The 14,494-nt window shown below is 41.3% G+C and overlaps 1 protein-coding gene across 1 annotated transcript in view; it reads right to left on the bottom strand.

The window, feature by feature from the left end:
- PI4K2A (phosphatidylinositol 4-kinase type 2 alpha) overlaps positions 1-14,494 on the bottom strand; it is a 30,190-nt gene that overhangs the window by 10,995 nt on the left and 4,701 nt on the right. Inside the window, exons 2-4 of the mRNA XM_080822413.1 lie at positions 10,693-10,893; positions 5,539-5,670; positions 5,029-5,182 (exon numbers count right to left, since the gene is read on the bottom strand). Of these exons, the coding sequence (XP_080678539.1) occupies positions 5,029-5,182; positions 5,539-5,670; positions 10,693-10,893 (487 nt within the window). The remainder of the gene's footprint in view (positions 1-5,028; positions 5,183-5,538; positions 5,671-10,692; positions 10,894-14,494) is intronic.

Here is a 14,494-nt window from a genome sequence, read left to right on the forward strand (position 1 = left end):
TGAGACCTGGGAGAGAAAGGCAATTCAGACAGGAAGTCCATTATTTGTGGCTTCTTTTCTCCTAGAGTACCTGCTGATAAAGAGGATGAGAGGTGCAGCAGTGTTCTAACAGCCTTGTGGAGCTGGGAAGACAAAATCCTAGTTCAGTGACTGATAAGGGGAGGAGACCATGGTAAATAACCCATGCTTTGAGTTGAAACCTGACCCACTACACCTTGGAACTAAGCAGAGTTTCCCTTCAATACCTGGAATTAAAGTAACTCTGGATTGCCGGTACCCCTAGCTGTTTGCCACATGCAAACAACTTCTACACAGGACTTATATCAGCATCCTAGGCTTCCAAATAATTCTACCATTTTTGATATACAATATCTGACAATCAAAAATAACCAGGTATATAAAGAGATATAGTGACACGACTAAAAACAAGAAGACAGAAAATTTTTAAAAACCTACAGGGATTCCAAACAATGAAGATCTAGACTCTAAAATATTCAAGATAAAATCCTTGATATGTTTAAGAAGATAAAAAGCAAGATTAAGAATAGTAGCAGAAAACAAGAATCCATAAAAAAGAATCAAACAGAAATTCAACAACTGAAAAATTTAGTTACCAAGTTGAGAAATCTGACAGATGAGCTTAAGAGTAGATTTTGCCAAAGACAGAAGTAATAATCTGAAAGGCCACAAAAAAAGAGCAGAACAAGGCACCCAGGAAAAAAAGTGTTTCTAACAACATGTGATTGGATTCTCTTCTGAGAATGGAGAAAAAGATGGGCAGAAGTAATCATTTAAAGAGAGAACAGGGGCACCTGGCTGGCTCAGTCAGAAGGGCAGGCGACTCTTGATCTTGGGGTCATGAGCTCGAGCCCCATGCTGGGTATAGAGGTGCATGTTAAGTGTTTTTAAACTTAAAAATAAATAAATAAAATAAAGAGAGAATAGCTGAGAATCTTCCAAAAGTGACAAAGGGTATCAAACTACTGATTCAAGGGAAATTGTGAATCCCTAACAGGATAAATACAAAGCTAACTACACCAAGCATATTGCAGTAAAAATTCTGAAAACCAACTACAGGGAAAATCTCAAAGGAGCTGGAGAAAAAGAGATTACCTTCAAAGAAACCACAATAATACAGGAACAACTGACTTCACAGAAATCATGGGAACAAGAAGACAACGGAATGAATTTATTTAACTAAACTGCCAGTTCCAAATTCTACACCCAACATACATAGCCTTCAAAAATGAAGGTGAAATAAAGACATTCTCAGACAAACAAAACTAAAATTCATCATCAGCAGACTAGTATTAAACTATTAAGTCAGGGTTGGGGCGCCTGGGTGTCTCAGTGGGTTAAAGCCTCTGCCTTCAGCTCAGGTCATGGTCCCAGGGTCCTGAGATTGAGCCCTGAATTGGGCTTTCTGCTCAGCGGGGAGCCCGCTTCCCCCCCTCTCTCTGTCTACCTATCTGCCTGCTTGTGCTCTCTGTCAAATAAGTAAATAAAATCTTTTAAAAAAAAAAAAAACAACTTTAAGTCAGGGCACTTGTGTGGCTCAGTTGATTAAATACCTGACTTTGACTCAGGTCATGATCCCAGGATCCTTGGATTTGGCCCTGCCTCAGGCTCCCCACTCAGTAAGAAGTCTGCTTTTCCCTCTCCCTCTGCCTCTTACCCTGCTTGTGCTCTCTTTCTCTCTCTCAAATAAATAAATAAAATCTTAATAAAATATGTATATATGTTCTCTAAGTCAAAGGAAAATTATCCCCAACAGAAGCTTGGACATACAGGAAAATTTAAAGAGCAATAAAATGGGTAAATATATTAGTAAATCTAGATAAATATTAGCTTTGTTGTGGTATGATAATGTTTGGTTTTTTTTTAAGTTATCTTATAGAGACACACACTGAAATAATTATGAATAAAATTAGATCTGTAATTTGCTTTAAAATAATAAAAGAAGAGGGTGCCTGGGTGGCACAGTTGCTAAGCATCTGCTTTCGGCTCAGGTCATGACCCAAGGATCCTGGGATCGAGTCCCACCTCAGGCTGCCTGCTCAGGGGGAGGCTTGCTTCTCCCTCTCTCATTCCCCTGCTTGTGTTCCCTCTCTTGCTGTCTCTCTGTCAAATAAATAAAAATATTTAAAAAGATAAATAATAATAATAAGATAAATAAACAGAAGTATGAATGGGATAGGATTAGTCATGGACTGATAGTTGTTAAGGCTGGAATGACCAGTACCTACAGGTTTCATATATGTTCAAACATCTCCATAATTATTATTAATAACAGTAATAATAATGACAATATCACCTTATGGTTTTACAAAAAAGTGGTTTAACATATGTACAAACATACAGACACATATACATACATACATGCATATATAATTAAAATGTATCATGCTAATAGTACAAAAGCCTGGAGATGAAGCTAAGGGTTTCTACCGATTAGATTTTGGGAAATCAAAGATTCACATGGTAATCTTTAGACTAACCATCAAGAGAAAAGACAAAGCATCTAAACTCCTGAGCTAAAAGAGGGGAGAAATGAAATATTTACAAAATAATTTAAGATTTTTATTTATTTATTTATTTAGAGAGCATGTGTGAGCAGGGGGAGGGGCAGAGGGAGAGGAAGAAAGAATCTCAAGCAGACTCTGTGCTGAGGGCGGAGTCTGACATGGGGCTCATTCTCAAGACCTTGAGATCATGACCTGAGACGAAATCAAGAGCTAGACACTTAACCAGATGAGCCACCCAGGTGCTCCTAATTACAAAATAATTTAAAAGAAAACAAGAAAGAAAAGAGATCATAGGAAGAAGGGGAGGGGGAAAAAAGACAAAAACACAAAATAGAAAGGAAATAATAAGATCGTGGATGAAAATCCAAATATATCTGTATGTACATTATAGATAAATAAACTAAATGCCCTAAAACTAAACTACAACAGTTGTCTCACTGGATGAATAGAACCGATAACCATTTAGCTATTTAGTTTAATAAAAAAAAAAGACTGAAATTGCTAAAATCAGAAATGAGAGTATGTCATTACTACCAATTATATAAAAAAAAATTTTTTTTAAAGATTTTATTTATTTATTTGACAGACAGAGATCACAAGTAGGCGGAGAGGCAGGAAGAGAGAGAGGAAGGGGGAAGCAGGCTCCCCGCTGAGCAGAGAGCCCGATGCGGGGCTCGATCCCAGGACCCTGGGATCATGACCCGAGCCGAAGGCAGAGGCTTTAACCCACTGAGCCACCCAGGTGCCCCTATATCAAAATTTTTAAAAAAGGATTATAAGCGGGGTGCCTGCGTGGCTCAGTGGGTTAAAGCATCTGCCTCAGCTCAGGTCATGATCCCGGGGTCCTGGGATCAAGCCCCACATCAGGCTCTCCTCTCAGTGGGGAGCCTGCTTCCCTTCCTTTCTCTTCCTGCCTCTCTGCCTACTTGTGATCTCTGTCAAATAAATAAATAAAATCTTTAAAACAAACAAACAAACAAAATAGTATGGTACTGGCATAAAGACAGATATAGACAAATGAAATACCATACAGACATAAACCTTTGCATATATGATCAAATGGTTTTCGAAAAGGGTGACAAGAACCTTCAACAATGAAAAGATAGTCTTTTCAACAGATGGTGCTGGGAAAACTGGATATCCACATACAGAAAATGAAGCTGGGCCCTTACCTCACACCATATACAAAAATTGACTCAAAATGGATCCATGAGCTAACTCTAATACCAAAAATTATAAAACTCTTAAGACAAAACATAGGGCAAAAGCTTCATGGCATTAGATATGGCAATAATTTCTTACATATGACACCAAAGGCACAGATGATAAATTAAAAAAACAGACAAACTGGACTTCATGAAAATTTAAAATTGCATCAAAAGATAATATAAACAAAATAAAAAGGCACCCAACAATATGGGAGGAAATATTTGCAAATCATGTATTTGATAAGGAATTAATATCCAGAGTATATAAAAAACTCCTACAACTCAACAATAAAACAACCTGATTCAAAGATGGGAAAGAAGTTGAACAGACATTTCTCCAAAGATAGGCAAATCGCCAAAAAGTACATAAAGGGATATTCACAACATCACTAACCATTAGGAAAATGCAAAATTACAATGAGAGACCACAGTATACCTATCAGGTTGGCTACAAATGAAAAACAAAACAAAACCCAGAAAACAACAACTGGTGACGAAAAGGTAGAGAAACTGGAACCCCTGTGCGCCACTGGTGGGAATGTAAAACGGTGCAGCCGTTGTGGAAAGCAGGATGGCAGTTCCTCAAAAAATTAAACATAGGTCAACCATATTTCACTTTAAAAAAATTAAACAGAACTACCATTTTCTCCAGCAATTCCACTTCTGGGTATATACTTAAAAGAAATGAAAGTAGTGTCTCAAAGATATTTGTACAGCCATGTTAAGCAGCATTAGTCACAAAAGCTAAAACATGGAAGCAACCCAACTGTCCACTGATGGATAGATAAGCAAAATACAGTATATACATACAATGTACATCCAGCCTTAAAAAGGAAAGAATTCTGATATATGCTGCAATATGAATGAGCTTAGGGGCATATGCTAAGTAAAATAAGCCAGTCACAAAGTGACAAATACCATATGAGTGCATGGATATGAGGTACTTAAAGATAAAACCGTCCTGGGATAGGTCTTGCTACTATGAGTGACTAGGGATCAAGAACAAAAGTACTCTTGATGTTGCTTGGGGAGAGCCAATGTGTCTTCCATCTGGGACGGGGAAAGAGGCTAAGATAAAACATTAGTAACTGCTGGCTCCAGGACTCACCACCTCTGGTAACCACACACGATGTGCCTGAACAAAGCTTGTCTTGCAAAAGTATTTTCGAGGCCCTTCTGACTTAGGAAAGCTTCATCACGAGAAGGCACTCTGGTGTGGAGCTCGGCAAGCCCCCAGGCCTCCGCGCACCTCCCAGTGGTCCAGCATGGGCCCTGGGCTGCCCAGCGCTGCTCACCAGTGTTGCGGATGATATAGTCCAGCACCACCAGCCGCTCGAACTGCAGCAGTAGCTGCCGGTTAGTGTTCTCCGGGAGAGGTTCTGCTTCGAAACGCCGGAGCCAGTAGTCTGCATCTTTGTAGCCTTCAACAAAGAGCTGGAATGAACCAACCTGTAGCCAAAGAGGAGGAATAAAGGTATCTCCCCACTGTTCAAGTCCAGAGAGCCCACGAGTAAACCGGGTGGCCCATAAAGCCCTGTGGCATTTATATCAGAAAAAAGTCATGGGATTCCCCATACAAATTCAAGAAGCCCATCTAAATGGGCCGGAGGAGTAAAGTGAGAAAGTGAGGGGCTCTGTTCTCTGGAGAATTATCCCCCAAACCTTAGGCCCTCAGAAATGAGGGAGACAGGAGCCTCAGACATATTCATGTCTATAGGCAAGTCTCTAGGTGCCTTGTTTCACCCTGGGATAGTCACACCACACACATCATCACCTTGCCTAAGCCACACAGGTGCTGGGTATACCTTTGGCGGTAGCCCGATGCGATTAAACCGCTGCCCAACTTTTGGCACCTTCTCTAGCGCAAGCCGCTTGCCCCTGGACTTCACTCGGTCAATGGCACTATAGTTGAAGGTATCGCTGGCCAGGTACACTACCTAGAGTGGAAAGAGAACAGATACCTAGGTTACAGTTGAGTATGAGGAACCATACCACTACCACACGGACTAGCTGGATACTCACCAACAAGCTGTTCCTCTTCCAGTGGATGCATAAAGAATGCACTCCTCGGCCTTCCTAACATGAATAGTTCAGGCCAATGCAATGTCGACAAAGCAATGTATGTCTATCAGTTCCGGGGCTGGCCCCTAAAATCTCCCATTATCCTTAGTTCACACTCCCCAATCTGTGTAGCTGGAAATGAAGGGCTCTGAGATGGCAAAACCACATCATGGAAAGATCTTACATTTCTTGTCACTATATAGAGGGAGTGACAAGGGATCAGGGAGAGCTGCCTGACTGGCACGAATCTAGGATGTGAGCAAGATCCATTAAACCACCTCGATTCAGGAGTTGTTAAAGCAGCTAGCATGAGTTCCCCTGACTAATAAAGCCATCTCCTAGGTTGGGACAAGAGGGCCCAATGCCTATTTTCTCTCCAGGTAAAAACAAATTGCAATTTACTCTATACCCTTTTATTTCTTTTGAATTCTGCACTATGTGCAATTTGTTCACATTTTTAAAAACATTTTATTTATTTATTTATTTGACAGAGAGAGAGACAGTGAGAGCAGGAACACAAGCAGGGGGAGTGGAAGATGGTGAAGCAGGCTTCCCGCTGAGCAGGCAGCCTGACGCGGGTCTTGATCCCAAGACCCTGGGATCATGACCTGAGCCGAAGACAGACACTTAATGACCAAGCTACCCAGGTGCCCCAATTTATTCACATTTTAAAAATAAACATTAAACATTAAAAGATAAACATTAAAATGGTTTTAATCTTTACTGAATTGCTATATGTATATATATATTTACTGAATATGCTATATATATACACACTGAATTGCTATATATATAAAATATATATTGTCTGCATAGATTATATATATGTATATAGCAATATATAATATATTATACATATTATTATATATATTATATATAATATATATTGTCTGCATGGATTATATATATGTATATAGCAATATACATACAGATTTTATATATATATATAATCTGTGCAGACTATATCTGGAATATTACACAAGAAACTAGTACTGGAAGCTGCCTCTGAGGAAGGAAATGGAGTGGCCGGAAGGCAGAGGTGGGAGAGAGGCTAAACTGCTCTTCTCCGTTTACCCTATTGTGCCTTCTGATCTCCACACCAGATCCATGCATTGCCTACTCAAAAAAACATTTTTTTCAAAGATTTATTTTTTTGAGAGAGAGAGTGAGCATGAGCAGGTTAGAGGGGTAGAGGGAGAGGGAGAAGCAGAAGAAGTGGAAACAGGCTCCCAGCTCCCTGCCCAGGACCCCAGGATCACAACCTGAGCCAAAGGCAGATGGCTTTTGGGTGGCTCAGTTGTTAAGCATCTGCCTTCGGCTCAGGTCATGATCCCGGGGTCCTGGGATTGAGTCCTGGTTTGGGCTCCCTGCTTGGAGGGAAGCCTGCTTCTCCCTCTCCCACTCCCCTTGCTTGTGTTCTCTCTCTCGCTGTGTCTCTGTCAAATAAATAAATAAAATCTTTTAAAAAAATTATTACACTTGATTGTCAATTTGTAGTGATATCACTGTAATCCATAGATATGTCCATTATCTCCCTTATCACACTGTCTTGTGATTATCCGTTTGTACATCTAACCTCTCTCCCTCTTTTTTTTTTAAAAGATTTTATTTATTTATTTGACAGACAGAGATCACAAGTAGGCAGAGAGAGAAGAGGAAGGAAGCAGGCTCCCCACTGAGCAGAGAGCCCAATGCGGAGCTCGATCCCAGGACCCTGGGAACACAACCTGAGCTGAAGGCAGATGCTTTAACCCACTGAGCCACCCAGGCACCCCTCTAACCTCTCTCTTAAGACTAAAGAGAACTGAGGAAAAAGAGAACATCTTACTTTATGCATATTAGCATCCTCAGTATCTAACATAGTGACTGGCACATGCTCATTAAATATTTATTAAGTGAATGCATGAATGAGTTACAAGCTTTTTTCAGAGACAGCAACAAGTGAGTCTCAGCATATAAATAACTAAAATCAGATTTAAAAGAAAATTCTTTTAAGCCTTGCAAAGTTCATTACGAATAACTAATTATTGTGCCGATGACTCAGAAAGAGGGACAGAATCATTCCCTCCCTCATCTCCGTTCATCTGTCCATCCAAAGTTAACGCAAGTGTCTACAATGGATGTGCTAGGTATAGTAGGTTGGCACTCTGTGCCCAGGAAACACACGCACAGGAATTAAGGAGAAAAAAGGCTTTCCTAAGAATATCTTGCCAGTTTCCACAGTGAAAACCCTCACTCTCTCAAGCAATAAACCACCCATTCCCCCCCAACCCAGATTTATTTTCGATCACTCTCTGTAACAATCCACTTTTTTCTCTATGACTAATGAAACTATCTTACCCCAAAACCTCACAGGAACAGAGAGCAGAAACAAGGTATCGAGTGAGACCTGGAGCCTTACTATTTGAAGCTCCATCATAACATGAGCCCTGTTCCCACAGTGACAGCTGCTCTCATCAACTAGATAGACTCCTGTCACAAAGGTGGGGAGGTTGGGAGGGGAGAGACTTCCTCTCACTATTCTCCAGCAGCTATAGGTTAAACTTGCAAGGTTTTGTCTCATCTCAGTCTCATGGAAGATGAATATTTTGTTGTTGTTTTAATGCAAAAGATCCTCAAGCCACATTAAGATTCTCTAACAGGGAAAGAGGAAGACCAGAGATGGGGAAGAACAGGATCCTGGCAGGTGACATTCTGTTATGGTAAGAATGGTCATAAAAGTACCACAGGCTAAGACATATGGAGCATTTACATTGTGCAAAGGCACCAGGCAATGTGTTTTACATGGATTATCCTGTGTAATCTTAATAGCCACCCCATAAAGTAGGAACTATTTATAACCCTATTTTTATAGTGAGGAACTGAGCAGGCAAAGCATGTGAGGCTGTCTTAAGTGATTTCCCAAGGGTCACCCAATAAAGAGCTGCAGAGCCAGAATTTGGACTCCAGCCCTCATTCCTAGGCACTACACTCTAGAAACACAGGCAGGACAGGCACAAGGCCCTGTGCGGACTGCTACTTACCTAGTAAAGAAAGGCAATTACAGCAATGAGCACAAGTATTTAAAAGAATGTTTAGAGTCTAGGAAGGGCCTAGTAGGAGGAATTCAGGTTAGGCAGATCTTTGGAGCATTAATTATCATGCAAGACGTTCAAGTGTGCTATTTAACTCTGTGTACAGACAGAACGAAAGCATAAAGGGAAGAATGAGCTGTATAAGGCCAGATGTCAGCGGGAGCTATAAGCAAACACTCCCCCAATAGATCTGAGTTGGGGGATCTCTAGGATTGTCCCTCATGGTTTGATATTCACTCAGTCATTCAGCTGGCACTTCCGGAATAGTTACTATAAAAACAGTACCCTGCTTGGGGCACCTGGGTGGTTTAGTTGGTTTAGTGTCCGACTCTTGATTTTGGCTCAGGTCAAGATCTCAGGATTGTGGGATTGCACTGAGCATGGAACCTGCCTGAGATTCTCTCTCTCTCCCTCTGCTTCCCAAACCCACCCATCCTCCGTCTCATGTGCATACTCTTTCTCTCAAAACAAAGAAACAAACAAACAAAAACCACAGTACTTTGCTAGACGCTGAGAATAAAAGGAAATTTCAAGAAATGGTCCCTGACTTCTACGAACTTACAAACCAGCTGGCTTATTGTTTGGAGTCTGGCAGTGAAAGAGCAGACAGTTAAACAACCAAAACAATCACAATTTCTTCTAAAATACCCTGGGAAAACAGAAAAAAGAGGTTTGAAGGGAAGCTCCTGTCTGCTGACCCATCACTTTGGCCAGAGTCTACTATCTAAACCTGCAAAGAAAACCTCAAGCAGGGGTCTTTAGTCTATTGGCATGGTCTCTACAAGGCCAAGGAATGGACTCCACCGGTCCATGAACCATCCCTGTGAAATTACATGCAAAACAACAATTGCAAATATATGAATTTTTTCTGGGAGTGAGATCTCCAGCCTTCATCAAATTCTCAGAGGATTAAAACCCATAGCTACAAAGATGCCCCTGCAGCCTTAGGGCAGCAGATCAGAGCTTCACCTTAAGTTGTTACTAAACCTCAGGTAGCCACACATACTAAATGGGTGATGATGTGTCCTTAAATGTTCACATGCTGACCAGCACGCATTCCTTCCCCTCATAACTCTTGGAAAATTCCGCTGACACCCTGTAGTACAGAGGCTCTCCACCTGGTATCAGTAAACTTCCTGAAAATGTATGCAATCAATTCTGTTATTTCAGCATACTGGGGGAGTGGTAGGGATTAGAACCTAAGCTAAGTCTATCATACATATAAGGTGTGTGCAAATTCATTCTAAGTGTGGATTTACCTGGATCTGGGACCCCAATTTTGTTATGTTCAGGTAAGTACCAGTCTCCCATAACATGAAGATTGATGAGAATTCCAGGTCCATTCTCTGTACATGTCCAAGCCAGACCTTTACTTTAACCCTCAGCCCACCCTAGACTCCTTCCTGCCAGACTTTACTTTAGTGACTAGCTAACATCAGTTAGTCCATTTTAGAACATATCTAAATCAAGGAATAGCTTGGAAATCTAAGACAATGAGCTACAAAAGTAGCCAGATTTCTAACCAGCTTGCAGTTTACCCGGGACCGAAAGACCTGGAAAACCCATAAATGTGCACCAGAGGGTCAGTGAATTTCCTGAAATTGTATGCAGAATTTTTATGTGTATCCTTCTCAGGATAGCTTCCATCAGATGATCAAATCATGAGCCTAAACCTACCACCTTCCCTCCAAAAAGGCTGAGAGCCCTAGACCCAGGGCATACACAGTCCTCCTTGGACCTAATAGCTCGGTTAACATATAGCAGGACTTAGGCTCAAGAAAAATCTGGATAGGGACCAAAGCTCCCTGGAGACAGGTCACTGACCTTTGTACGGGGAACAATGTTGAGTTCCAGTTTTTGGTCCACCAGACTGGCCCCTGCCTCTGAGAGATAGCCCTGGTTGAGGACAAGGCAGTCACGGCCAAAGCAGCAGGGACAGCATAGCTTCTGCAGCCACTTGGTCCACTTAGGATTAAGGTGCCCATATGGCTCTTCATTCTTGGGTTTGAAGACAGCAATGATCTTCTACAGAGAGAAAAGAAAAATAGGATGTTAAAGGCAAATTAATTAAAGTGGGTCACAGACCAGGTCAGCAGGACTCTAGAAAGAAACGAGAAGGCATAGGAAGACAATCCTTAAAGACAGACACTGGCTTCTCCCCAGCTTGTAAGGGGAAGACACGGCTCATGTGTGCAGCTAACAGTCCCACTGCCAGAAAGGGCTGTGGCCAAAGAAGATGCCACGCCTAGTATACATGGTAAAACAGACTTTAACACCATCAAACCCCAACTTCCAAGGTGAATTCATACAAACTTGTTCTGCAACAATTAGGTAAAGGCTCAAAAAAGTATCGGGGCGCCTGGGTGGCTCAGTGGTTTAAAGCCTCTGCCTTCGGCTCAGGTCATGATCTCGGGGTCCTGGGATCGAGCCCCGCATCGGGCTCTCTGCTTGGCGGGGAGCCTGCTTCCTCTCTCCCTCTCTGCTGCCTCTCTACCTACTTGTGATCTCTGTCTGTCAAATAAATAAAAAAAAAAAAAAAAAAAAGTATCAACTGAAAAGAAATTAGTAAGGTATTATGGAATGAAGTTAACTCCATCAGTGCTTGATTTCCTCTATCAGCCTTACTATCCCACTCCCTGGGTGTTAACAAAATCTTGAAATAAAAAGTTTAGGAGGGGCGCCTGGGTGGCTCAGTGGGTTAAAGCCTCTGCCTTCGGCTCAGGTCGTGATCCTAGCGTCCTGGGATCGAGCCCCGCATCGGGCTCTCTGCTCGGCGGGGAGCCTGTTTCCTCCCTTCTCTCTCTGCCTGCCTCTCTGCCTACTTGGATCTGTCTGTCAAATAAATAAATAAAATCTTAAAAAAAAAAAAAAGTTTAGGAATGACAAACTAAGAAAGCAATGGAAGGGAAAACTCACAGCAGGAAAAAGAATCTGCCACCTGATTAGAATCGGGTTCTTTTAAGTAACTCTGATGGGCAAGAAATTAGGAAATGAGAGGCCACAAAGACTAAAATCCATCTTCTCTTGCAGGTGAGAACTTAACCCTCAGAGGTCCTTAGAAATCTGGGATGCTGCTGCAACCCTGAAACAATGGGCCTCCCTTCTGGAGTCTTCCTCCCCAGGACAGGCAGCCCTCCATGGTTATTTCACATTTGTCTCATTCCCTCTAGTCCCCAAACTGGTACTTTTCAAAGGAAGAAAAGCGAATATGCTATCCAAGTGATTCATCTTTGTATCATATGACTCTCCCTCTCTCACCCCACAGCCAACTCAAGCTAGTCTGGGTCATAAGACATTTTCCTGTGGGTGTCACTTCCTGACAGGCAGGTCACAGCAGAAAACATACGCCCATCTGCCTGCATTAAGTATGTGCTCATATTAGGAATTGGCTAAATGCATGTCTCCAAAAATAATTGGTCCTTCTTGAGGCTAGTTCAAGAAGTCTTACAAGAATCTGAGCTGACAAGAAAAATACAGAACTCTCCTCCCTCCAAAGGAATCAATTTATTCTTAAATACAAACAACCTTACTGATTCACTGGGAAAAGTCAAGTGCATAAATTCATAGCCCAGGTCTTCAGAATTACCTTTTTATCCAAAATGTCTAGCAAAAGGCCCAAGTTAGCAATCTCTGTCTCTGCCCCAGGAACCCTGTGCTCCAAACCACAAAGCAGCAGCAACAAGGGGTTCCTGTCACTCAGAGAATGACCGATGAGTCCATGATAATGCTCTAGAACTAGACAATAATAAAACCACGGACAGCTTGAGGCCCGTGCCACAACTCGAGTCGGTTCAACTGAGGTACAATGTGAAGTTCGGCAGGCCGGTTCCCAGCGGGAGGAAGACCAAGACAATCCTATTATCAAGGCTGAAAGATACTAGGACTGAGGCTTAAATACCTCCATTGAAGAAAGCAGAACCCGAAGGCCAAGATCACAGCCAAAGCCTCATTTACAGACTCACCTCTCAAACTTCGCCATTTCCTTCTGACAGGAGAATTGGAAAGCATCCTGAGGACTGTGAAAGCATTAGTGATCATTACTACCTCAATAGCACACAGGGTTCATTAAATAATAACATCTGGACTGGACAATGGAGGGACAGTAGAGTGAGAAGGCTGGAGGACAGAAAGATATTAGGCAGAAAGGGAGACAAGTGCTCTTCGGGATTAAGCATGGCCTTCAGTTCAATTCAGTTCTGCTAACGTACTCAGTACGTCATTTGTGTAAGACAGTATGTGAGCACCGCAGGTTTGCTAGATGATACAAGACACAGCCTCAGGCCTAATTTCCAAAGCTAATATGAACTTCACATTTTCAGCTGTATTCCTGAATACTTAAGAATATTCTAGAACCAGTCGAATCAGAAAGGAACCCACCATTATTTGGTTAAGAAAGAAAATGTCTACTGCCTGATTTTTCTCACTCTCCTCTCTCTTCTTTACTATACTTTCAATTCCTTTCTTACACTTAGTTTGGAGTAAGCTTCTGTTTGATGCCGATGTTTTTCAAACACCTTTCCTTACCACCCACTGACTAACCCTCCTTTAACGAAGAGGCTGAGGTACAGGGAGCTTAAGCAGCAGCAGCAATGGAGCTGGGGATCCAAAGAGAACTGCACAGGAATCAAGAGGCCACTTACTCACTGGGGGTCAGAACTCACAACCAAATCCTGGGACCAGAAAGACAAAGGTTTCTCTATCTAGCAGCCCCAAGGAGGAGGGCATTATGCAAGGCTAAAATTTAAGACAGTTCAAGCACATCACTCATATTGTATAGTGAAACACCCAGAAATAACTTCTAATAAAAGTTGTTGTTTTTTTTTTAATTTGGTAAACATGAAGCTGATGATTCTCTAACATTTTGGCCTGAAGATTCCTTTAAACTCTTAATTATTAAAGATCTACAAAACTTTTGTTTATGTGGGTAAAACCTACATCTGCTGTATTACAAATTAAAACTGAAATGTTAAGACTGTTAATTCACTTAATAAAAATAAACCTAATATATGTTAATATAGATGTTATGTTTTTATGAAAAATAACCATTTTCGGGGAGGGTATGTGCTATGGTGAGTGCTGTGAAGTGTGTAAACCTGGCGATTCACAGACCTGTACCCCTGGTATGTATATATGCATACACATATACAATGTATAATAATACATTATATGTTTATAAAAAATTTTAAAAATGTATTAAGAAATTATTAAAAAAAGAAAAATAACCATTTTCAAAAACAATTTTTAATGAAAAGGCAGGCACTGTTTTCTAATTTTGGAAATCTCTCTAGTGTCTGGCTTAATAAAAGGCAACTGCATTTTCACATCTTCCTTAATATTCAATCTGTTTCAATATCACATATCAAGTAGCCTCTGGAAATCTCTACTATGCACTCATAAGGAAGAGAGAATGAAAATGGCAGGCAGTCTTAAAAACGGTTAGAAAAATAATTTTGACTGTGCACCCCTAAAAGGATTCCTACAGGTCCTTCGGCCTCACTCTGAGAACTCCTATATTCTTTTTTTTTTTTTTTTTTTTTTTAAAGATTTTTATTTATCCATTTGACAGAGAGAGATCAGAAGTAGACAGAGAGGCAGGCAGAGAGAGGGACGGAAGCAGGCTCCCCGC

The sequence above is a fragment of the Martes martes genome (genome assembly GCF_963455335.1).
Source record: "Martes martes genome assembly, chromosome: 14".
NCBI classification, from domain to species: Eukaryota; Metazoa; Chordata; class Mammalia; order Carnivora; family Mustelidae; genus Martes; species Martes martes.